General features: G+C 39.2%; 3 protein-coding genes and 2 long non-coding RNA genes across 8 annotated transcripts in view; 2 read left to right on the forward strand and 3 right to left on the reverse strand.

The window, feature by feature from the left end:
• LOC120481498 (uncharacterized) overlaps window positions 1-8,427 on the forward strand; it is an 86,062-nt gene extending 77,635 nt beyond the window's left edge. Inside the window, exon 24 of the mRNA XM_089129294.1 lies at window positions 8,289-8,427. Coding sequence (XP_088985420.1) covers window positions 8,289-8,327 — 39 coding nt within the window. The 3' untranslated portion in view covers window positions 8,328-8,427. The remainder of the gene's footprint in view (window positions 1-8,288) is intronic.
• Window positions 5,055-13,576, reverse strand: LOC120481508 (zinc-binding protein A33-like). 3 transcript variants are annotated; one of them, XM_089129304.1, is made up of 7 exons: window positions 12,885-13,572; window positions 8,940-9,035; window positions 8,568-8,801; window positions 8,451-8,473; window positions 8,204-8,375; window positions 7,047-7,056; window positions 5,055-5,824 (listed from the first exon to the last, which is right to left on the reverse strand). In XM_089129304.1, exons 1-7 carry the CDS (start codon window positions 13,275-13,277, stop codon window positions 5,334-5,336), a joined length of 1,419 nt encoding a protein of 472 aa, XP_088985430.1. In that variant the 5' UTR covers window positions 13,278-13,572; the 3' UTR covers window positions 5,055-5,333. The 3 variants fall into 3 exon arrangements, with proteins under 3 accessions (XP_088985430.1, XP_088985431.1, XP_088985429.1); XM_089129305.1 differs by lacking the exons at window positions 7,047-7,056; window positions 8,451-8,473; window positions 8,568-8,801 and having other exon boundaries at window positions 8,257-8,412; window positions 8,936-9,035; window positions 12,885-13,576; XM_089129303.1 differs by lacking the exons at window positions 7,047-7,056; window positions 8,568-8,801; window positions 8,940-9,035; window positions 12,885-13,572 and having other exon boundaries at window positions 8,257-8,375; window positions 8,451-8,501.
• A 4,576-nt stretch (window positions 13,577-18,152) lies between these two features.
• On the forward strand, window positions 18,153-22,363 carry LOC148981958 (uncharacterized). The gene is made up of 2 exons (XR_016153322.1): window positions 18,153-18,243; window positions 20,183-22,363. It is a non-coding gene; the product is annotated as an uncharacterized LOC148981958 (long non-coding RNA).
• LOC120462907 (E3 ubiquitin-protein ligase TRIM35-like) lies at window positions 18,168-24,083 on the reverse strand. Of its 2 annotated transcripts, XM_089128117.1 has the most exons (6): window positions 23,437-24,083; window positions 20,822-20,917; window positions 20,461-20,691; window positions 20,345-20,367; window positions 20,151-20,269; window positions 18,168-18,711 (listed from the first exon to the last, which is right to left on the reverse strand). In XM_089128117.1, exons 1-6 carry the CDS (start codon window positions 23,836-23,838, stop codon window positions 18,227-18,229), a joined length of 1,356 nt encoding a protein of 451 aa, XP_088984243.1. In that variant the 5' UTR covers window positions 23,839-24,083; the 3' UTR covers window positions 18,168-18,226. The 2 variants fall into 2 exon arrangements, with proteins under 2 accessions (XP_088984243.1, XP_088984244.1); XM_089128118.1 differs by lacking the exons at window positions 20,345-20,367; window positions 20,461-20,691 and having other exon boundaries at window positions 20,151-20,306; window positions 20,818-20,917.
• A 343-nt stretch (window positions 24,084-24,426) lies between these two features.
• LOC148981959 (uncharacterized) lies at window positions 24,427-25,297 on the reverse strand. The gene is made up of 2 exons (XR_016150648.1): window positions 25,193-25,297; window positions 24,427-24,636 (listed from the first exon to the last, which is right to left on the reverse strand). It is a non-coding gene; the product is annotated as an uncharacterized LOC148981959 (long non-coding RNA).
• Between the last annotated feature and the right edge of the window lie 563 nt (window positions 25,298-25,860).

Below are 25,860 nucleotides of genomic sequence, written 5' to 3' on the forward strand. Positions count from 1 at the left end.
GATGTCTGCAATGTACATTTGACACATCTTTTCATGTCGTGTAAGTATTCAACCACAGCTACAGTTTCACAAAATTAACGTTAAGGGGGTCGCACACCGGACGAGAAGCTGCAGCGCCGCGTTGCACCACATAATTATTCGAACACATTATTATCTATAAGTGTACACATACCGGCGGCGCCATTCGGCGTCTGTCCGCGGCGCCCAGCAACGTTTCAGGACCGTGTTCAAAACCCTGCTGCGCCACAGAGCGCCATTTACATAGTTTTATATAAAATTGTAATTATTTTTGCCTCAAACCGTTGCTAATGGATCCTGACTTTGCCCTATGCTGCAATATCTATGCATTTAGTTTTGCAGTCATTTACAGAAATCAGCTGCTTGAATGACAATTACTGATTATTATTAGATTTTTCACGTGAGATTCTCAATTCATTCTGTGAACGGATGCTCTGAGGTAAAGTTTTCAGAATGCAGACTCAGCAACGATTGTATTTAATTGTACAGTACAATAACATAGAACAGACATTATCTTCATTTTCTGTCATTAAACATAACAATATTGCTGGCCATACACTGATGAGAAAGTGCGCGTCCGGTGTTCGATAACGTTACTGGAGTTGTCCTAAACGTGGCGCGACGCTTCTCGTCCGGTGTGTGACCCCCTTTACAGCCAATAGTTCACATTCCGAGAATAAATGAAAAGAATATATGTGCTCCATTCCATAACAAATGCGCGAAACAAGCTGCCGTTTGATAGGCGCTAACGCACAACTACAACTACCGCATTTGTCCAGGACTACACGTAGTAAGAGCGGAAACCGAGGTAAGCGGATATGACGCGATTGACTCGCGACTCCCAGCTCACCCCTGCTGACACGTGCCGTTTCCTTGGTTAAAATCTCAATTTTCTCGCGATTTAAACATTGTTTGAAACATTTGGAATATTGTGAGTTATCATCTTTACTAAATATATAACACTGGCCTTGTGATTTTGGGATATTTTAATGCAAAAATCTTAGGTATTGCACCTTTAATGTATTTAATTGTATTAATGTATTTAAATGTATATTATGTAAATGTACTAATGTGTTTGAAAATACACAATAAACCTTGTGCAGTTAAAGCTTCAATTGTTCTTTTTTCTATTTCCCATTAACAGTTAAAATAATATTTCTACGGATTTTCTACAGGTTACACAGTAGCACTATAAAATAAATACAATAACATTTCATACTATACAGTATTATTAAAAATTAACAGTGTAATTCTGTACTTTAATATGGTAAGAAATTACAGTAAAATAATGTTATTTAATTTGCAGTATGCTTAACAGTACTGTAGTTAGTGTTATGGTAATTTTACTGTTAAATGAAATACAGCAAGTACTGGATAATTGTTGCCAGTAAGTTACTGTTAATTTGACAAAAAAAAATTACAGTGTGGACAAACTTGCTTTTGACTTGCTATCCAGGTATCTTATGGTGAGTTGAGAGGAGGATTGGGCACTTGCTGGAGCGAAAGATATAATGATTCCGCACGAATGGAGCGAGTTGGAAGAAGAAAAATGGAACTCCTGCGGGAGTGGAAGAGATGATACTGCTGCAGCAGTGGGCCAAACTTGCTTTCTGAACTTGACTGTCCAAAGTTAAGTTGGACAAAACCTGCGGGAGCAGAGTAGATTGTGTTGTAGTTCTTAATGGGCTAGTTGGAAAAGAAGAGATGATGCTGCTGCTGTGTTGGAACCAAACTTGCTTTGAAACTGCTTTTAGAAAAACATTAAATTTAGTTTTTGGAACCAGAATTATGTGATGGGGTGATTGGAGTGAAATGAAGTCAGTCTGGTTAGTAATAAGTGAAGCTAATGCTGTTTGTGAAGTTGTTTAATCCTCCTCTGCTGAGATCTTCACAGATTGAATGTCTTATTTCTCTAAAGTCAGTTGTAGTTCTTGTGTTTCTGCTCGTCTCTTTTTCCATTCTCTTCTTTCCTTCAGCGATTCTGCTTGTTAACAGGCTTATTAAGGTTGAGATGACTCCATGTTTAATATACACAGATTTTGTGGCTCAGATAAAGTCCAGTTCTGGTTTATTTCTTTGCTCTTGGCTGACATGTGGCATTGCTATGGCCTGCTTGTGGCCCAGATCTGGCAAACAGGAATGGACCACCCAAGCGCCATCAGTCATTGCAGATCCAGACAAGACAGAGGTAATACTTATTGGTTCTACAAACCATCCACAAAACCTTTTGCAGCACGACTTTAACATATTAGGATGCCCTGTTACTCTATCCGCTACAGTAAAAGACCTGGGTGTTACATTAGACCGCAACCTGTCTTTTGAAAAGCATATTTCATAGGTAACAAAAACAGCCTTTTTCCACCTTAGAAACATTGCTAAGCTACGTAACATGCTATCTGTCTCTGATGCAAAAAAGTTAGTTCATGCATTCATGACCTCGAGACTAGATTACTGTAATGCTTTTGTAGAGGTATTCAAGGACTTTTATTTTGAAAGTTTTTTCGGAAGTTACGGAAACCGCGAGGGGGAGCGCAAAGTAAAAAAATCGGAGAGCACGAGTGAGACGATCGGGAGCGCGAGTAAAGCTGAGTGAAAGACGAAATAAATAGTTTACTAGTGGTTTATTTTCTTTTACGTGAACAGCAGTTGAAGTGTCGAGGTGAGCGGACAAGAAGCTGTACCGAGCTTATGCTGTCAGTGTCACGAGTCACAAGTGTGATCGCAGCTGAACGACGTGGCTGTGTGATAAGAAGAAAGACGTTGCTCATCGTGCTGACAGTTGTGTGACCTTTGTCTCCGATTTGAGGGAGCTGAGGTACTGTGAGGTTTCTTCACTGTTGTTTGTTTCACTACGGTTGACATCTGGAGGAGAATCACGGACGTCATTTTTTTGTTGTTGATGTAGAATAAGGCAGATTCAGCACGAGTGGGGTCTTTTTACTGTTGTTTCGAGAAAGATCCTCGCTAGTTTTTCTGAAACATTAGCGCCGCTTGGTGGACGCAAGAGGCATTACAGACTCTCTGAAATTCTTTTGATTTCATTTTTTTTCTCTCCCTATTTTTGAGTATATAGCCTCTCTTTTTCCGAGAATTGCTTTTCATCTTTCTATATTTTCCTATAATACATTTTTGCAATTTGCAGTATTTTTGTTTAACAACTTGTAATTCTACAACAATTTAACACTTGCATGGACTGTTGTACGGACAATTTAGTTTGCATAAGTGCGTGAATCCGCATTTAGAGACTGACTCTTCGTGGAAAAATAATATTTCTTTTAATTTTTTGGAAAACCATTCACTTTCCTGTGTTTGAATAAGGAAAAGACTTCCTATCTTTGAACAAGTTCTGATTTCCCTGCCATTCCTGGACAGTCCAACGCCAGCCCAGTTCTCCAGTGAGGTAAAATGTAAACATTGAGTTATGATGTGAATATTTCTCAGGTATGTTGATTGAAAAAAATATCTGATGTGAAATGTAATATTCATCATGTACTGCTGACTGAACTGATCCTCACCTGAATATTCTGTTGAAGCTGTTTTTTATTTTTATTTTGTTTGACTTGAGTATTTCTGCATTAAGGAGAGAGACTGAACTTAAGCTTGAAGCTAGGTTAAGCTTTAATTCTGTGATTGTTTATTTTTTTATATTCGAATGTGATGTGAAACAAAAGTTCATTTTTTGCATTTACAATAATTTCCTTTATTTTATTTTATTTAGAATAAACACATCTACCATTTCTGTCATCTTGGAGTAGGGGCATTCCTCCTGTCTTGTAGGCTGATAGTAGAAAAGGGGGTTAATTAATTTTATATTACTCTGGGAAGCTACCGTGTACACTTTAAGTCCTAGAGTAGCCTTCTCATCAGTCATTGCTGAAGAACACAGTTGATCAAGACAGATAAAACATACTTATTATAATAAGTACAGGAGTTAATTGTCCTAGGGGTGGGGACTTAGATCCTGTCATTTTTCTAGGCGTCCAAGATATTCAGAATACTTACTTTATTAGCCGGTTGTCCTGCATCCTCAATAAACAAGCTACAGTTAGTCCAAAATGCAGCTGCTAGAGTTCTTAGTAGGTCAAGAAAATAAGATTATATAACACCGATTCTAGCATAATTTCATTGGTTACCTATAAAGTTCCACATTAATTACAATGTATTGCTTTTGACTTATAAAGCTCTAAATGGTTTAGCTCCAGTCTATTTAACAGATCTTCTATCGCCCTACAATCCATCGCGCTCTTTAAGATCACTAAATTCGAGGCTTCTGGTCAAGGATATCCAGATCCACCAAAAGAGGGAGAGCATTTTCACATTTAGCTCCGAAGCTCTGGAATAGCCTTCCTGATATTGTTCGTTGCTCAGACTCGCTCTCCCAGTTTAAAACTAGACTAAAGACGCATCTCTTCAGCCAGGCATTCATATACATTTTTTATCTCACAGTTACTGTAAATTTGGCCTCTAGTTCATAAACACCAGAGGAGAACTGGCCCCCGACTGAGCCTGGTTTCTCCCAAGGTTTTTTTTTCTCCATTGGGTCGTTTGATGGAGTTTTAGGACACCGTCGGGTCACTTGATGGAGTTTTTCGGTTCCTTGCCACTGTTGCCTTTGGCTTGCTCAGTTGGGCATATTCAAATTAAATGACCCATCATACCATTGATCAGCTCTACCAATCTTGATTGTCTTTTTATGAATAAACAAACACTGTGATGTTGTCTTGATTGATACTGTGAAGCAGCTTTGATACAATCTGTATTGTGAAAAGCGCTATATAAATATATTTGACTTGACTTGATTGCTGCATGTGGGCCATGTGGATGTGGCCCGGATCTGGGCCGAAACAATGTATCTTCATGTGGGATATATTTCCTTCAATAAACAAATGATCATTTAACCTCTCTGTAACTGAAAAAAAGTACTTGATTAAGTATTGTGTAATGAATAAAATATATTAACCATTACTTTTTCCCCCTCACTTTTTCAAGCATGATTTTTTATTTTTTTATTGTTATTTTTTTACAATTTTAAAATTCCCATAATGAGGCAAAAAATATTGTTTTGGTATTAACTTCACCTAGTAGACAGTATGGAACACAATCATTTTACAGATTTTTTTATTTTTAAAGATAAATTAACTTTCTAAATACTTGTTATTCATCTGTTGTATAACAGCAATATGAGAATGTGAGTGTTGCTGTAGATATCAGTCATGTGATCAGCTCCCAAATACAGAACAACAGCACTATTACTCATGCGATATGAATTAAATATTGGAATAATATTGATGAAAGCAGACTTACAGGTGTAACGTTTACTGACTATTGACCGGCAAGATCCTCAGAGAGTCAAACCAACACCAGAAGAATGGAAAGAGTGTGTCAGTGAAAGTGGTTGTGAATGTGTGTAGATGTGTGTTAGTTACAGGATCAGAGAATGACACTCTTCCTCTGTCATAGTCCAAATCAACTCTTATACAATCATATTTCTGTTCAACAGGAAAACCAAACCGCACATTCAGTCCGTAATGCACACTCCAGACATCAGTGTTAAAGAAATCACGACCCTTCCTCTGGTTTGATGCTGTAGTTACTCCAAGACACCAGCATGAACTCTCTTTGACCTCCACATCCCAGCTGTGTGTTCCCGAGTTAAAGCCCTCTGAACCCAGAATACATGAATACTCATCAAATCTCTCTGGATTATCAGGAAGAGGTTGTTTGTTCTCGCTGTTTCTCACACTGGTCAGATCATCAGACAGGGCGAGAGATGGATGAGCTGTGTTTGGATCCAGAATCACAGAAGCTGATGAGACACAATCAACAGATGCTTTGATGTTCATATAATGATCACGAGTGAGCCGAACACAGATTTTTATGTATAATGACACTTGTCCTGTTGATCAAACACATCAGACATTTTCCTCTGATCCCTCTCAGTGTTTTTAGTTTCACATGAGTTCACACTTACTGTACATACAGTTAGAGGGAGTAAAATGTAGTTTGGCCCGACCCAGAATACTGCCCCTGTCTGTAAATGGTTAGGGCTAGAAGAGTGGAGGGGAGGTGTAGGGGTGCTGCTAAACTGTCACTGCGTTTTCGTTTAAAAACGGAGAATTAAAACAAATACAATCTCCTTCCACACCAGCGTTTTATCTGCGTATTAGAATTGATCTCCGTCCACATTAAAACGACTTAAAACGCGGATCACGTGACTATTCACCAACACTGGGCATGCGCGTGCCGGTGTAAACGGTGGCTCATCATAGTCTATGACGGTGGCTGACGAATCAGGGAAGGACAAGTCATGACTGATGACACCCAATCATAGAGCCGAGCGTGAGCCTCTGCGTCAGCTTTTCTAAACTCCTCCATTTTGTCCCGTCTTCACTAAAACGCCCTCCGGACATTCAAATTGCAAAACGGAGCTAAAGCGTTTCTAAACTTCTCCGTTTTAGGTCTTCATTTTTTCTCTTTTAGTGTGGACAGGAGGTCCAGTTCTCCGTTTTTAAACAAAAATTCAGTAGTGTGGACGGGGCCAGAGGTAAGACTGCTGAATCTATATAGGGGAGCGCGGGGCACAACCTAACGCGGGGTTAAATGTAACATAGACTTTTTACATAGTTCGTCAGGATCAAGCAGGTTGTCTTTCCGCTCTTTTTCTCTTGCTGCCAGAAGACGGTCTCCTGCGAATTTGTGGAAAGTTTTGATAATATTTCGTGAAGATACTGGACAAAGAGTGTTTTGACACCATGCAAGTAAATTTTTCCATCATAGATTTTTTCGGTTTCTGAGTTGGGTGTATATGTTTCCAAATCTAACTTTATATTGCCTTAATCACGGTCTTGTTGGCTCAAACATAGCACCGTTTTGAAACATGTCAGCAATTCCTAGCGACTGTTAGCTATAGGTTTAAAATATGTAACACACAGCGGGGTTGGTTGTAACACAGTGTTTCAACTAAGCCTCCAAGTGTACAATGATAATCAAACGAAAACAGAGCCACACAACTTTTCAGGTTTGAGTACATTTAACTTTGTTAGACTTTCACAAACAATGTTGGAATTTAAAATGTTTAAAATTTAGTGTATTTAGTGTATATGGCCTGTTTTTAATGCAATAAACCCTTTAATTTTTATTTTAAGCTCATTTGTATTATTATTACTGTTATTATTATTATTATTAATAATAATAATAATTGTACATGCAGCTGCCACACACAAATCTAATTTAACTGTGCAGCTCTTTTCTATGTCTCTATCCATGATATTGACCCATAACAGAAGGATGATTGGATGAGGGGTGGATGTCTGTCTATACAGATGCACAACCAATATCAAACTATTGTTACAAGTGTTACAACTAACCCCTCTCTCTGTTACAATTAACCCCGCATATGGGGTAAGTTGTAACGTTTGCACTTCTGTCACTTTCAGTCCAACTGTACGAAAATGGTAGGTCAGAAAAAAAACTTTGTGTTCATTCGTAGCAGAGATGTGTATGTTGCTTGTGTAAAAAAAAAAAATTAATCTAACCTAATTTTTTTTAATTAATTTTAATTTTTTAATTAATTGAGCCAAAACCAAAATGCGTTAGGTTGTGCACCACTCTCCCCTACACCTCTTATCATTGATTGTTGAGTGCTCTCCATTTGTGTTAATTATCTGAATGTGCTCCTCTCAAAATTTGTTAATAAAACTTAATTTCACAAGTTTTACAATTAAAGGGAGTAAAGTTTAATGTGAATTTGGCCCGAATTCGGCCCGAAACGCAGAGTACTTGAGAAACTTTCTTGTAGATCTTGAAATACATGAGTATTATTTGAGCTTCAGTGTTTCAGTCTGATGAAACACAAATAAAGCCTCAAGTATCCTTTCACTTTTACTCTGTCGAGTTTCTTTCCTTTTCCTTTAAATTCTCGCTTATCTGGCTTATGCTACTCCGAGCAATGTCTCAACTTTATATTTTGAGCACTTCTTGCGTTGTTTTTTCCTCTTCACGATGACTCGCTTGGTTTAGACCTCAGTTGTAAGACGCTTTGGATAAAAGTGTCAGCTAAATGACTAAAAGTAAATGAAAAAGAGAAAGATTCTTAAAAATAGTGTATACTATTAATTATATATCAGAAGTAGAATGATCTTCACTTGCTGCAAACTGAAATAATCTAGTGCTTTTGTGTCATGATAAACCCATGCCTGATTTCCAGTGTGTAACAGCACAGATCTTCTCCAGACTCACTGTTTTGGACGATGTCCTGCATCTTCTTCCAGACTCTGAACGGCAGGTTGCCCAAGTATCGTGACACATGAATCAAAGCTCCAGAAGTCATCTGTGGATCCGGCTGTGAGATCTGGACTCTGGAGGAACATTCAGGAGTCAGAACTGCAGTGGATCAGAACCAGAGAGACCAGAGACACCAGTAGATCACTCACCTTTCCATTGAAACTGGAAACTCCTGCAGATCAAACACAACATTTATCATCAAGAACTCAATCAATCAATCAATCAATCAATCAATCAATCAATCAATCAAGGATGTGTAATCAGACCTTGATGTGAAAGCAGACGTCATTGGCTTTCATCATCTCCTCCATGTCGTTGATTGCGTGTGAAAGATCTGAGATGTGTGTGTTCATCTCCTCCAGCTTCTCCTTCATCATCTGCTTCTTGTGCTCCTCTTCCTCCCTCATTGCAGTGATTGTAGCTTCTTCTTCATCTCTGAGGAACTGATGAAGCTTCTCAAACTGCTGTTTAATCTGACGCTCTGTGTGCTCAGCTTGAGACTGAAATCACACCACATTCACTTCAATTAGTGTGTGTGTGCATGTGTGTTCCAGTCAATAAAGGAACATTTAAATATACCAGAAAAATCAGCTGTTCTAATTATATGTGTGAAAAAGTCTTAAGGAATCAATCCTCACCTTGATGTGTCGAACTGTTTTCTCAAACTCTCCTTTAATGTTTTTGATGTGTTTCAGTTTCTCTAGTAAAGGTGTCAGTGCTGTATTGAGCTCCCCCTGGAATTTAAAGAGAAAATTTTTAAGATACCAGAGATTTCTGTATTATGATCATAGAGAGATTTTTAAGCAATATAGGCTAATATAACCTTAAAAGGCTAGTTCCCCCAAGAATTAGAATTCTGTCATGAATTACTCACCCTGATGTCATTCATAAGACTTTTGTTCATCTTCAAAGCATTAATTAAGATCTTTTTGATGAGATCTTTCTGTCCCTCCATTGACAGCTACACAAATACCATTTAAGTACTACAATAAGTTCATAAACAGATTTAATAGCACGGCCAGCTACGCAATACTCGTTCCTTTATCTCTCAGGGAACTGAGGTTACGTTAGTAACTGAGTACGTTCCCTTTCGAGAACTGTTCGAGAACTTATTGCACAGCTATACGCTATTATATGGGAACCCATTTTAAAACGCTGTGCTATTGCTCTGACTATCGCCTGGAGCTGAGAAGCCTGAGACTTATAGTAGAACTAAAGTCAAAATCCAACGTGGACCAGATGATTCGGGGCCCTCAAAGAAATATGTAGAGGCTTGGGTCTAAAAGGGGTCAAGACCTCTTGTATAGAAAGGTCTTGTGTCTGCAGGGCGGGCACTTCCAAGTTGTAAAATCGTACAAATGTAGACGGCGAAGACAAGCCTGTTGCCGCACAAATGTCATGAATTGGTACACCACTGGACCTCATCAATAGGTGAAGAGGCCATGCCCCTTGTGGAACGAGCCCTGATGCCTATGGGGCATGAAGGCCCATTGCAGTGTAGGCTAAAGAGATAGCATCTACTCTCCATCGTGATAATCTCTGCTTTGGGACTGGGGATCCTTTGGTGTGGCCACCGAAGCATACAAAGAGCTGTTTCGACTGTCTGAACGGGGCAAAACGCTCCAAAGAGACTCTGAGAGCCCTGATAGGGCACAGATTCAAGTCTCTATCTGCCTCCGACGGGGAAGAGCAGATAATGAAATAACCTGGGCTCGAGAGCACCTTAAGTAAATAACCATGGTTAGAGCGTGGAGGGAGTCCGGTCCATGCCCAACCGCTCTTGGAGAAAGGAAAGTATCATAAAGAGAGCACCAGCCGGTGAACACTGACAACTTCAGGGCGTAGAGATGTCTTGTTGACGGAGCTCTAGCCTCAGCAATAATGTGCAGTTTCACATACCCCTTTTCCTCTGCGCCGTCAAATGTTGAAGAGCATTGCTGTGGTTGAAGTATGCAGGCGGGCCGAGTTCCTCGTGGACTTCGGGAAAAAATGGAGCTGGCCTCTGGTGACGGGCCTGTTGGTGCCCCGGCAGGAACCACTCATCGAGGCGGCTTCTAGCAGGATCTTCCGGTGTAGACCAGTCGAGACCCAGCTCTTTAACAGCCCGGGTAATAACTCGGCGTCAACCCACGCCCTGGTGCTGCCAACAGTTGAGGCCGGGAGGGCGGGGTCAACAGCAATGTGTCTCGTCTCAGCGAGAGATGCTTTGTCCGGAAAAGTCAACGAAGGAGATTAAATCTGATTCCTATGGCGAAATGGGTCGCCTATAGTCAGCAGTAATGCCCATTCTCTCGCGTTTTGGCGCACACGAGGCGAGAAGAGCCTCGCTGCTTCGCCATAGGTTCGTGCAGTTGCCGCAGCCCAGCCAATCAGTGCACTTAGACAGCCTGCACTGTGCTTGCTGTGTAGCTGCACTGCGTTTTAAAATTAAGGCTTCAATATTTTCAAGAAAATGAGTTTTCCCATAGCATAAAGCTATGCAGTACAAGTGAACAGTTCACGAAAGGGAACTGTTAATTATATAAAGCGGTCGAGTCTCTTCAGAAAATTTTGACTAAAATGCTAAATTCATATGGATTCGTTTTACGATCTCTTAAAGGACAACTCCGGCGCAAAATGAACCTTTGGTCTAATTGCACATTGTTACCTATTCAACCGTTATCTGAGATTTGTTTTCATGATTGCCGAATCTAAATAGTTTTATCTATTAAAACAGTTTAGCCTATAATGCTAGTATAACGCTAGTCTATAGGGCATAGAGTAATGACAAATAAAAATCGCTTTTTATTACCACTAACAAGGCTCAAAATAGCCCCACAGTAACACGGTAGCACAATAAGGTTCCCTACATTCAAACCGAAGCATTGAGAACTTTGTCAGTGTCCATACAGTTTAATAAGAAGATATTTTATACACACAGTCAACTTCACGAATACAGGAAGAAGCCATCTTTAAAATATAGTCTCTACCAGTCGATCTACGAACGCTGATCCAAGTGCGCTGAACTGTGCAGAATCTTATATGGTCCATTGTTTCCGGAAGAAACACAAACACGAACCATTTTCTTCTCTTTAATATGTACATGTTGCCTACTGTTCGCGCTCACATTATCACTTTATTCACATCTCACCAGCGCGCTTGGATCGGCGTTCGTAGATCGACTGGTAGAGACTATTTTTCAAAGATGGCTTCTTCCTGTATTCGCGAAGTTGACTGTGTGTATAAAATATCTTCTTATTAAACTGTATGGACACTGACAAAGTTCTCAATGCTTCGGTTTGAATGTATGGATCCTTATTATGCTGTCGTGTTACTGTGGGGCTATTTTGAGCCTTGTTAGTGGTAATAAAAAGCGATTTTTATTTGTCATTACTCTATGCCCTATAGACTAGCATTATACTAGCATAGGCTAAACTGTTTTTATAGATAAAACTATTTACATTCGGCAATCATGAAAAAAAATCTCAGATAACGGCCCAGACAGCAAACTGACATTGAATCAACGTGGAAACGACGTCTCTCATGACATTGAAACAACGTTGATTTTGCTCATCGAATTAACGTTGAACCAACGTCAGACGCGGCATTCTTCAAAGATAAATGAAATCGAAAATTGGTTTGCTTTCATAACGTTGAAACAACGCGTTGATTTCAAGTTGATTTTCCGTTAGTTTTGAAAGAATGACGCGTCTGACGTTGGTTCAACGTTAATTCGATGAGCAAAACAATGTCAGATCAACGTTGTTTCGATGTCATATTTCCACGTTGATTCAATGTCAGTTTGCTATCTGGGGGTTGACTAGGTAACACCAAAGGTTCATTTTGCGCCGGAGTTGTCCTTTAATGCACTTTTTGAAGTGTCAAAGTGGTAGTTGTGTAGCTGTTAAAGCGGCCGTCGGCAACTATGGCTGATTGAGTGGACTTTGGCAACATTTTGAATGTTTACAACTCATATGGCCCTCCCCCACTATCAACGAATACCCTCCCACAGAGTTTGTGCTCGAGTGCGTGCGCACCAGGTTTTCTGTGAACGCGACCGTCTCATCAGCAATCATCAACACCATGGATTATTTGGAGGTATGCTGCCCTATAATCTACCAATATATTGCAATTGCTAACGTCAATACTCTAAATGAGTTTACTTGGTTTGTTAGTGTTCCGCCATCACTCTTCCTTACTGCGCGAACTTCAGGCGTGTGCATGTGATTGTAACGTGCGCGAGGGGTGGCGTGTGCCCGATCTGTGATTGACAGTCAGATCTCACACCCCCTCTGTGCTGATTTGACACAGTGAACAGGGAGCGCAGGATTTTTGCAAAACAAATAACACGCTCCAGATAGAGTTAGAGGCTCGGGTTTTTTTCTAAAACCACTTTATTTATGTTGTTCTGTCGGATTATAGTGTCGATTTCACTGAATATGATCAAAAAATGTTTAATGGAGGGACTTTCATAAAAAAAAAATCTAATATTTGTGTTCCAAAGATGAACGAAAGACTTATGGGTTTGGAAGGACCATGTTATAATGACATAATTTATTATTTTTGGTTTTTAGTGTTTATCCTCATATTAAAACCTGTCTTACCTTGTATGATGAAACCACTTCACCGATGGGTCTGAATTTATGATTGTCGTGTTTCTGTGAATTAATACACACGACACACACCGGCTGTTTGTCCTCCAGACAGAAGAGTTTGAGTTTCTCACTGTGTAAACTGCAGATCTCCTCAGATCCCGATGAACGCCTCTCATTTCTCTCCTTCTGGAACGACTCACACAAGTTTTTTAGCACAAGATTATTTGAAGGCTCATGTCTTGACAACCTCCTGCAGACAGGACACTCCTGGGTGTTCTTGGTTCTCCAGAATTGTTGGAGACACTCTTTACAGAAACTGTGACTACATGATAAAACAACAGGAGCCTTGAAGATTTCTTGACAAACGGGACAAGAAAAATCCTCTTCAGATAGTGAAGCCATTTTCTGTTTGAGTTTCAGCAATCTTTCTAACTTTTCAAAATAAATAAACCACAACTACCCAAAGATCTATTATGTATTCAGAAACAACAATCCAATCCCTCTTGAACATTTTTCCTCCTAGTTCTTCATCAATTGCTGATTCTTCATTGCTTTTGTCAAGACGTCAAGTCAAAATGACAAGAAAAACAAGTCGGTCTCTTCCCGGTTAGTGTTGTTAGAGGGTGGAGTTATACGAGTGTGTTTTATGATCTTTCCCTCACACACTGTGGCCTCAAAGAATAACCTTTGTCACTCTGAGCTATGACAATGTTTGAAGTCAAACACACACACCCCTCATTAGCATACCGATTAAAAGTTTAATACAGTATATACATGGAAATAAATGCATAAATGAAAATGTAAATGTGTGTGTGTGTGTGTGTGTGGGGGGGGGGGTATAAATACATTTATTTATATTTATTATTTAGGCAGTTATGACATCCTATTGAGATCCGCTCAAACAACCCAAAATCAAGAAAAAAGTCAAAACAAGCCTATATTGTCTTCAGATTAACTAGAAAGCTTCAGTGGCACTCCAAGACCTAAGATGCATATTGATAATAAAAGACTCAAGACACTTTGTGTTTTATTGCACTTTATTTGTTGGTGAGTGTGTTTGAAGCTCACAGAGTCTCTCCAGCAACTGTCATGAACAAATCTTTATCAAAATTGTTCATTTACATGTTGAAGTTCTGCTTATGGTGCCGATCTTCAGTGTTTCTGCAGGTCCTGCATCCTGCAGGTCAACATAAATATATGCATGAAATATTATGCAGTGAGGATATGAAATCTATATGCATGAAACACTGAACTGAAGCTCTATAATGAAACTGTAGCAGGATCTGAAGCATCTCAGCTCTCATGAGGACAGAGAGAAGAGGACAGAGATCCTGCAGTGCTGTCGCACACATCCTACACCCCACAATGCACAGAAAGCAGCGCAGGGCTCTAGTGTATGCACAAACCAGCGCTTAAAGGGTTAATGCTAACCTAGTAAATTGGCTCTATGCACAGCTGCACTATACTTCCTGAACTTCAGCCAGCTCCTTTGTTTCCTGTCTGCCATCATTGGACAATTTGATTAATTCAGGTGTGTCTGACCTCAGTAGTCATGGCAACAATAATCAGACACACCTGAATTGTATTTCAGTTTGTACAGTTTTCAGTTGTATTTTCAGTTTCAACTAAAGAATCAACATCCCATTGTAACATTGATCAACCATATTTCCAAATATTATTTTTGTTAATTTGTTAATTCAGTAGCTGAATTAGATTCAATGTCATAATGTAACATTGATTACTCAATATTGAGTCAGCATCAGTGATGTAGAATCAATCATAGTGTAATGTTGGTTCAATAGCATCACCATTGATTTTTTTTTTTTTTTTTGTTTAATCAACAAGTTTCACAATTAACAAAGGGTGTAAAAGAGATGTTGATAAAATATAACTTTGTATTGCTGAATCAATACTATTACCATTTATTTTTGGTTGTCAACATTGTTTCATTGATTACATATCTGGGTTATGTGCCTATTTTACACATTGCTAATATTCCCAAAAAGACAAATAAGAAGCAGAATGAAAAAACGCCAGTAATTGCAATAAAAGAGACAAACACTTGTTATTATAACAAAAGATAATTTATGAGATGCTCTTAAATCATGTACATTTTTTAGATTATAGTTTTCACTGAAATGCTGAAATGTTTGGAGTTTATAATATAGACTAGAAGCATTGCAGTACCTCAGACAGTCGGTGGCGGTGCATAAACTGATAAAATGTAAACATTTCGATAAAAGTGTCTGACAAATGTATAAGTGTGAATTTTTTATAATTGTTTTCTCCTAAAACGTGTGTGTGTGTACTTGTACGTGTGCGCGTGCCTGTGTGAGAGTGATACCATTAAACACATCACTCATATATCAGTGTGCTATTCATCATTATGAATGATGATATGTTCGTATTTAATTTTATATCACCCTTATAGGAGGATCTTTGTTGACATCATTGTACGCATGCGCGAGTCGTTGGGTGGCAAGAAAACAATAGAATGACCGGCTGTAAAGACGCGACGACAAGCACTTTCAAGAGAGTTAGCAGGCAAAATCCACAATATATACGCACTTTAATATCTGACGACCGGAGGAGGTTTGGAGAGAAGCTCAAAATTTGTATTGGTGACAAAATTGAAGTTATTCAAAGCCCTTTGGGATGTGGGATGTCAAAAAATGTCGGTTTGACTCGCCCGTGTCTTGGCCACTATAATCTGCTGGGGAGACATTTATTCTTATTTAATAGAAACCCCTGGACCCTTCACTCATGAAAGATTAAAGGCTTTCAAAAGTCGGGAGGCCTATGATTATTTTGTTTCTCGAAAAGTTGGGCCGATCTTTTCTGCCAAACAGAAAGCAGTGATAGTGCTAAAAGCAAATTGACATCATGACTTTTGCTTAAACATACATAGCTCAAAATGCATAAAGCAAAACGAAGCAAATTATAGATCTACATCTGGGGAGCGATATTTTTTTTCCTAGGATGGTAGGGGAAGACTTATAAATGGTATTAACCACAGTGACGGGTAGGTTAGGTACGGGGTTGGGGTCGGTCATATACAGTAATGTAACATTAAGTCATGGTGTTCATAAACACGCTGAAAAGCGATTATGCGTGTTGGAAATATGATGATCAGTCAGTTAAAGCAGAGGTTAGACCTGGCCAAGCAGAGTCACAGCGTGATTCGCATCTCCCGTGGGTGATCGCTGAACGGAGAAATAATCACTGCTCACTGCAAAGCCGGGTAAGTCTTCATTGATCAATGTTCTTATATATTTATTTATTTAAAATGAAATGAAAAACTTTTTATCAGGCCCCCAACAAGCCGTACAATCGACCACACAGCAAGACTGAACCATCCTCTTCTCTAAATCCTCATCCAAACGTGCAAAACAATCAAATTACAGGTATCTAGCGGTGTTTCTTGCCACATGATTCCCATGATGCAACGCGACAAACGTAAACAATGACGTCACTAAAGATCCTCCTATATCATTAAAACACATTGCAGATGCTGCAGGATTGGGTCGTTTGGGGACTTTTATTTTGATAGCGTGCCACAAAAATGAAAAAGACAAAAAGAAGGAAAGTGAGGAATCTGTGCCGAACAGTGGAGCTAGCAGCGATTTTTGAATTAAATATTATATATGAATTGAATACTGGAAACATGAAGATGATTCAGACCTATAAATAACCCTCAGTTATTCTATTTAGTTTTGGGCATTAATATATCATTCTGACATTATCGTAATTCTACATTTCTTAATATTATCTTAATATATATGTTATATTTTTAATTTGTTTAATAGTTTATTATATATTTGGAGGTTTGCTTTGTAACTCTTAGTTATTTAACCTATAGAGACCTTTATTTTGAAAGGCGGCTTGCCGGAAATGCGTTACTGCATTACTGAGCTGTTACACCGCCATAGACATATGCACCGGTATGTAAACAAACCTCGGAGATAAGGTGATAACGCACCCTTGATGACAGCTACAGCCAGGCAGACTTGTTGGGTTGATGATGTTAGACATTGGCCTCCAGTCACAGATGAAGGTACAAACGATCTTACAGATTATTTATGAAAATAGCTTGGCAAGCAAGCTAGGCTAACGTTTGCTACCGAGGAAACTAAAAAAAGATCTGTCCATTTGGCAACAATAAATAAATAAATAAATGAAATCAAATAAACAATTTCATGTTTTTCATTTGTGTCCATTATTTATCTCATTTTTACATTGCAACGGGCATGGGTAAGGTAACGTTACAGCTAGAAAGTATAACTTACATAATATCGACCAACTACTGTTTTTAAACCATGGAAAGAGGTCAATATAACAGCAGGAGAACAATTATGTCGCATAACGTTACATTCAGCTCAGGAAAGCCATTTAATGACCATAGCATGTATATTGAATAGAAAAAATAACAAGAGAGGAGATTTTGCTGATCACTATATCACATATTTATTATATTTTTTTACTTATGTCATTAAATAATTGTTATTATACGCGAATGTCCGCGTCTTGTACTCGCCCAGGAAATCTGTGCAAACCGTACGGCACCAGACAGGGGCAGTCGACCCGGGGTATTCACAGTGTTTTCTCTTCAAAATTGAAATTTTACTGCCACCATTAAAACAATTTATAACGGAAACTGTTTACCCACTCGACATTATACAAGGGCTAACGTTGTAACGTTAGTGACAGTCGTAAATCGCGAGCTGTTTCCAGTGGACGCAAGTTGCAACTAAAACAATAGAAGGCAATGGCGCAAAGCTACCCAGCAACAGCTCAGTAATGGCGCCCGCTTACTTCCGGTAGTTTCGCTGGATTCGTCTATACGGAGATTGCAGACAGACGGAGACACGGAACCATGCGGTCACGGATTCACACATCTGAATAATAGTGTGTTAAGGTCATCTAAAAGTGAATTTAGGCATCTAGTCGCTGTTTATTTTTATTTTTGTAGTATTATTTTTGTTTGTTTTTTAGCACCTGGTTGGAAAGGAGTAGGCTACAAGGTATAGTTCATGTATGCACTTGTATAATCAATGCTACATAGCATATCTTGTCCTTATGATTGTTTTATATATTTTTGAGTAATTTATGGCATTTATATTAATGCTAGTAATCATTTAGTGATTTATTGCTATATTTTACTGTTTTGTTTCATGTATGTGAATTATTTTCAAACTCCATTAATGTTAATTTATCTGTTCTAGCTCTTACGGTGTTGTGAAGGTGTTGAGAAGGCAATGTGAAGGTGTAACGGACAATAAATAGACAACATCAGTGAGAGAGCGACTTTTCTTTATTCAACCGGGCTGCTACAAGACCAATGGGTGTAACATTTACTGACTATTGACCGGTAAGATCCTCATAGAGTCTAAACAACTGAAGAATGGAAAGAGTGTGTCAGTGAAGGTGGCTGTGAATGTGTGTAGATGTGTGTTAGTAACAGGATCAGAGAATGACACCGTTCCTCTGTCATAATCCAGATCAACTCTCACACGCTCAAGCTTCTGTACAACACGAAAACCAAACCCAATCAGTCCATACTTCACACACCAGACATCAGTGTTAAAGAAATCATCTCTCTTCCTCTGGTTTGATGCTGTAGTTAATCCAAGACACCAGCATGAACTCTCTTTGACCTCCACATCCCAGCTGTGTGTTCCTGAGTTATAACCCTCTGAACCCAGAACACACTTATAAATGTCAAATCTCTCTGGATTATCAGGAAAAGGTTGTTCGTTCCTGCTTTTTCTCACACCTGTCAGATCATCAGACAGGGCGAGAGATGGATGAGCCGTGTTTGGATCCAGAATCAACAGAGCTGATGAGACACAATCAACAGATGCTTTTATTCTGATGTTCATATAATGATCAAGAGTGAACCGAACAAGGATTATTATGAATTGTCATATTGTCTGATCAGGTGGTGTTGGTTATGTATTGACATAATCATCATTTGACCTGAATCACTGAACCCATTTAGAGAGCCAGGTTTACCTTGATAAAAACAGCAGCCTGTGATTCTACAGTATACCATTTTCAGTATTTGCAATTTAATCCAAAAGATTTCTTAAAAGTTGTTATGATCAAAAAACTTGTAAACACAGACATCAAGAATCATCCTGTGATTCTCAACAATGGTGACAATAATGAATCATGCTGCAGTGCATTCTGGGTGCCACCAATCAAAACTCATTCATGGCTCCCATAATGCATTGCGGTATGAATAAATTATGATCTTAATTGTCTTAGTAATTTCTTTTTCCTAATTGAATATTATTTTGTCACCATTGTTGAGATTCATACACTGAATCTTGAGGTCTGTGTGTGCCTTAAACAAAGATTTGTTCATTTTTTTATTAGACCAACTTTTAAGAAATCATTTGGATTATATTGAATGATATGGATTTTATGCTGCAGAATCTCTTTGATGCTGAAATGACCAATACACATTTAGGTCAGAGACTAAACTGCAAATTAGTTCAGTGATTCAGGTCAAAAGATGATTATGTTAAAACATAACCAACACTATCTGATGAACGTTTCTCTTTGTTCAACAGGCAATTATAACTCAAATATAGCAACCAAACTGAATCTAACATTAAGGGGGGGGGGGGGTTGATTGCGATTTCATTTTTTTCATTCAATGTTGCTGTTGGTGCATGAACAGTATCTGCAAAGTTGCAGCGCTGAAAGTTCAGTGTAAGCAGAGATATCGTCTTTTAAAAATCAGGAAGTATATTGCCTACAAAATCGACTCGATTGGGACTACAGCTGGGTTATGGTACGTCACTAACCCACACATTTGCATCAACCCCTCTCTCCGGAATATGCAGAAAAGGGCATTTCATATTCACAGAGCATATTCACCAGAACTAGTGTGATCTTCACTTACTACCAACTGGCCTGGGTAACACTTCACAATAAGGTTCATTAGTTAATCCATTAACTAACATAAACTAACAATGAGCAAAACATTTGTTACAGTATTATTTCATCTTTGTTAACTTTAGTTAATAAAAATACACCTGTTCATTGTTAGTTCACGTTAGTAACAGTGCATTAACTAATGTTAACAAGATTTTAATAAAGTATTAGTAAATGTTGAAATTAACATTAACAAAGATAAAGAAATGCTGTATACGTGCAGTTCATTATTAGTTCAAGTTAACTAATGTGAACCACAAACTGAAATAATCTAGTGCTTTCGTCATGATAAACCCATTCCTGATTTCCAGCACAGATCTTCTCCAGACTCACTGTATTGAACGATGTCCTGCATCTTCTTCCAGACTCTGAACGGCAGGTTGCCCAAGTATCGTGACACATGAATCAAAGCTCCAGAAGTCATCTGTGGATCCGGCTGTGAGATCTGGACTCTGGAGGAACATTCAGGAGTCAGAACTGCAGTGGATCAGAACCAGAGAGACCAGAGACACCAGCAGATCACTCACCTTTCCATTGAGACTGGAAACTCCTGCAGAACAAACACACCATTTATCATCAAGAACTCAATCAATCGATCATAAATCAATCAATCAATCAATCAATAGATCATGTGAAATCAGACCTTCAGAAAGCAGACGTCATTGGCTTTCATCATCTCCTCCATGTCTTGGATTGTGTGTGAAAGATCTGAGATGTGTGTGTTCATCTCCTCCAGCTTCTTCTTTATCATCTGCTTCTTCTGCTCCTCTTCCTCTCTCAGTGCAGTGATTGTAGCTTCTTCTTCATCTCTGAGAAACCGATGAAGCTTCTCAAACTGCTGTTTAATCTGACGCTCTGTATTCTCAGCTTGAGACTGAAATCACACCACATTCCCTTCAATTAGTGTGTGTGTGTTCCAGTCAATAAATGAAAATTTAATTATGCCAGACAAATCAGTCGTTCTAACTATATGTGTCAAAAAGTCAAAAGGAATCAATCCTCACCTTGATGTGTTGAAATGTTTTCTCAAACTCTCCTTTAATGTCTTCTTTGTGTTTCAGTTTCTCTATTAAGGACTTCAGTGCTGTATTGAGCTCCACCTAGAATTAAGAGTGAAAATCTATAAGATACTAGACAGTTGTCACAGTCCCTCGTCTGCACCAGTCTGTCTTGTCATCAGCACTACACTTCCCAGGATCCTTTTGTCTCCTCTCCTGAACTCACTCCCTCATTAGCCACCTGTTCCTCGTCTTGATCATCTGTTTCACCTGTTTTCACCCCATTATGTTTGATTCATCTGTGTATTTAGTTCAGTTCAGTTCCATTCAGTCTTTGTTGGTCGATATCTATGTTACCTTTGCGTCTGAGAGTGTTTCCGCCTGTATTCCTGCCTGTACCCGTACCTATTTGCTGTTTTTTAGTTTAAGTAAAGTGTTTGTATTGGAGCAGTTGTCTCTTCGGTCTCCTTCTTCTGCATACACTCCACCAGCACCGTGACAGAACGATCAACCCACAAAGTAAAGTAAGATGGACCTTCCAGCAGTAGCCCTCCTCTGTATGGATCAGGAAAACCGCTCCCTGGAGTCCCATACCAGGGATTTTCTGGAGTTGGTGTGCCTCACCCACTATTCTGACCGCTCTCTATGTGTTTTCTACATCGCCAGCCTCAGCGAGCGGTCCCGGGCACGCCTCCCAGGGAGCGGTCCCGAAGAGAATTTGGCCGCCTGTGTGGAGTGGCTGTGAATCTCCATTCACCGTGGAGGAAGTCACCAGCACCACTCCAAAGCCTGAACCCTCCTCTTCGCCGCTCACCGTCAGCCCTGCCGGAGGTTCGGCCCCCTTTTCTTCCTTTCTGCTGGATTAGAACAGCTTCTGAGGCTCCGGGTCCAGCATAAGTTTCGGCCGGGGACCCTGGCTCTTTGGAAAGGGGAAGTGCTTGGCTGGTTTCAGTCATAGCATGGCCTGCGAAGACTTCTGTGCTTCAGAGAAACATTCAACAAAACCCTTTACCAATTGGCCAAAGAGACCAGAGGCAGTTTTGTCTGCGGCCTTCATTTCCGTGAGGTTAAGCCACAGGTGGCACTCTAACACCACAAGGTTGGCCATGTTCCAGCCAATGGCCTGGGTGGTGGTCTTGTTGATGCGCAGTGTCAGGTCAGTGGCGCTGCGCAGATCCTTGAGGGTCTCGTTTTCTGGTGCAGATTCGTCCAAAGACCAAGGCAAGTTTATTTATATAGCACATTTCATACACAATGGCAATTCAAAGTGCTTTACATAGAAGAAATTAAAATAATCAAAAGAAATCAGAATAATTAAAACAGTTTAGAATAAAAAATAAGAAATAATGAAAAATTAAAATTATGATAAAAATAAAATACAGTAAATTAAAACCATTTAGAATAAAATGAAGTGCAGTAACAGTCTGACGAACAGTGGCACAGTGCTCATTCAGTAAATGCACAGCTAAACAGATGTGTTTTGAGTCTGGATTTGAATGTGACTACTGTAGGAGCACACCTGATCTCTTCTGGAAGCTGGTTCCAGCATAATAGCTAAAAGCAGACTCTCCATGCTTAGAGTGAACCCTTGGTATTTCTAGCTGATGTGATCCTAATGATCTGAGCGATCTGTTGGGTTTATATTCAGTGAGCATATCTGCAATATATTGAGGTCCTAACCCATTAAATGATTTATATACCAGTAATAATACTTTAAAATCAATCCTAAATGTGACTGGCAGCCAGTGTAAAGACCTGAGGACTGGTGTGATATGTTCATATTTTCTGGTCCTGCTCAGAATCCTGGCAGCAGCGTTCTGTATGAGCTGCAACTGTCTTATGGTCTTTTTGGGAAGGCCAGTGAGGAGGCCATTACAGTAATCCACCCTGCTGGTGATGAAAGCATGCACAAGTTTCTCTAAGTCTTGACTGGAGTTTAGCTTGACTGGAGTTTAGCTTGACTGGAGTTTAGCAGAGGAGTTTAGCCTGGAAGACTTAACCCTTCAGCACCCTTCCCATAACCCTTCAGCAATCAAGTGTTGAGAGTGTTGCTTAGGTTGAAGTATGCAGGCGGGCCGAGTAGGGTGCGCACCACGATTTATTGAGTTCCTCGTGAACCTTGGGAAATAGCGCCACCACTTACAAACTGTCATCAATGTCGTCCACCGATCCACCAAACAAGACAAGGCCGGCCGCTGACCCAAGCACAGAGCGAATAGCGGCATGTTCTCACAGTGAGAACAGCCATGAGTGCCGCAGCTTTGGCGTGTTCAGCGCCGAGGCAGGAAGCACATTCACTCTGCCTGTCAGTGACAAGACAGGAAATTCTGTCTTCAGAAAGATTTTCTCTTCAGAAAATTTTGACTAAACCGCTCAATTCAAACGGATTTGTTTAACAATCTCTTTATGCGCTTTTTGAAGTGTCAAAGTGGTAGTTGTGTAGCTGTTAATGGAGGGACAGACATCGCTCAGATTTCATCAAAAAGATTTTCATTTGTGTTCCAAAGATGAACAAAAGTCTCATGGGTTTGGAACGACATGAGGGCGTTATTAATGACAACATTTTTATTTTTGGGTGAACTATCCCTTTAAGTGTTTATCCTGATATTAAAATCTCTTACCTTATATGATGAAACAACCTCACTGATGGGTCTGAATTTATGATTGTCGTGTTTCTGTGAATTAATACACACTAAACACACAGGCTGTTTGTCCTCCAGACAGAAGAGTTTGAGTTTCTCACTGTGTAAACTGCAGATCTCCTCAGATCCTGATGAAGACGAACGCCTCTCATTTCTCTCCGTTAGGAACGACTCGCACAAGTTTTTTAACACACGATTACATGGAGGATCATCTTTTGAGGATCTTCTCCTGCAGACAGGACACTCCTTGGTTGTCTTGATTCTCCAAAACTGGTGAAGACACTCTTTACAGAAACTGTGACTACATGATAGAAGAACAGGAGCCTTGAAGATTTCTTGACACACGGGACAAGAAATATCATCTTCAGATAGAGAAGCCATTTTCTTTCTTTGAGGTCCAGCAATCCGAACTTTACTTTCACTTCCTGAATCAAGGTTTCAAAAATGAAAATGCACAAGAACCACAAAGATCTGTTATTTGTTCAGAAACATGCGTCTCCGAACCTTGTTGAAAGTTCCTCTTAGTCCTTTGTCGATTGCTAATTCTTCATAGCTTTTGTCAAGACATTAAACTAAAGCCAGTAAGACAGGAGAAACAATAAGTCAGTCTCTTCCTGGTAAGTGTTGTAAGAGGGTCAAGTTCCTGATCTTGCGTGTTTTTAAAACTTACCCCTCATTAGCATATGGATGACAAAATGTATAATTGTGAAAATAAACAATTGTACATATATACATCAACATTAATAAATGCATAAATATAAAAAAAATAATGTGTGTGGGGGGATACAATTATAAATTACAAGGAAATAAAAGTATAAATAATACATTTTTCTACATTTTTACATATTGATTTTTTTATTTTTGCAGTTATGACCTGAACCAGCAAATGAAAGTCTTCAAATTAACTAGAAAGCTTCAGGACCTAAGCTGCTCATCCCTGATATACTTGTAATAATAAAAGACTCAAGATACTGTATGTTATTGCACTTTATTTGTTGGTTAGTCTCTTTGAAGTACACAGATTTTCTCCAGGGTCAGTCATGAACAAATATTTATCGAAATGATTCATTCACATGTTGAAGTTCTGCTTATGGTGTCGATCTTCAGTGTTTGGAGACTCGAGCATCACTTACAGAGACACCAAACCAGTTTCTGTCTCTCCATCTGTTCTGCTCCATCCTGCAGGTCAACAGAAATAAATGCATGAAATATTATGCAGTGAGGATATGAAATCTATATGCATGAAACACTGAACTGAAGCTCTATAATGAAACTGTAGCAGGATCTGAAGCATCTCAGCTCTCATGAGGACAGAGAGAAAAGGACAGAGACCCTGCAGTGCTGTCGCACACATCCTACACCCCACAATGCACAGAAAGCAGCGCAGGGCTCTAGTGTATGCACAAACCAGAGCTTAAAGGGTTAAATCATTCTAATCACGTCACTATGCTGATTTTATGTCAATTATCATTCAATACAAGTCCAAAGGATTTTATAAAGTTCATAAAAAGCAATACTAGCATAAAGTCAGAAATTACCTACAGAAAGTCTGAAAAGAGAAAGGCTTTCAGTATAAATTAATCATATTATATTAGTCATTTTTCCTCACTGACCCTCGTGGTAAACACGTGGTCACTGCACTTCTGTCGCGTAACCAAACGGCTCTAACTCCGAACAGTTTTACGATTTTACAGCATGATCTTGGTAAACAAGATCATTAATATAATCCGAATACCTTAAATGAATCACTTTAATCGAGAAAATCCAACGCTGCGCGTGTTTCCTGCGTCTGTAAGCGCTGTTCCTACGGAATGAATGTCGGAGCGAAGAGACATGCGCACAAAAGCTAAGCTCATTAATATTAAGTATGTGACGTTCCCCAGTAGGAATGCGCGTGAAAAGCGGGCGTTGGGAGTTTGGGGTGTTGGCTAGCTCGCGATTCCTATTTATTTTTTTATCTTCAAAGTGCTTTAGGTGCCTTATTACCATGCTTATTACCTATGCTTATTACACATAAGCTAACATTCCCACCGGACCAATACCATAAAAGACAAATAAAAAGCAAAATGAAAAACAAAGAGACAAACACTTATATATATATACACTTATAAATATATATATATTTTAGACGCTCTTAAATCAGTTTTTTTTTTCTAGATAGTTTTCACTGAAATGCTGAAATGTTTGGAGTTGGTCATATAATTATAATTTAGAAGCATAACAGTATCTCAAACAAGTCGGTCAGTTTTATAGTGAATATATAAATATGTAATTTTTTCACAACTACATATTTGGATCCGTCCATATGTGGAATATGAGCCGCCATAAGTAATATTATAATATTACATGTTTGTTTGTTTTTTCGGGGGGAGAAAAGCAAAGTCCTCACCTCTGTGCTACACA

Source organism: Pimephales promelas, chromosome 3 (assembly GCF_988280905.1).
Source record: "Pimephales promelas chromosome 3, fPimPro1.hap1.1, whole genome shotgun sequence".
NCBI classification, from domain to species: Eukaryota; Metazoa; Chordata; class Actinopteri; order Cypriniformes; family Leuciscidae; genus Pimephales; species Pimephales promelas.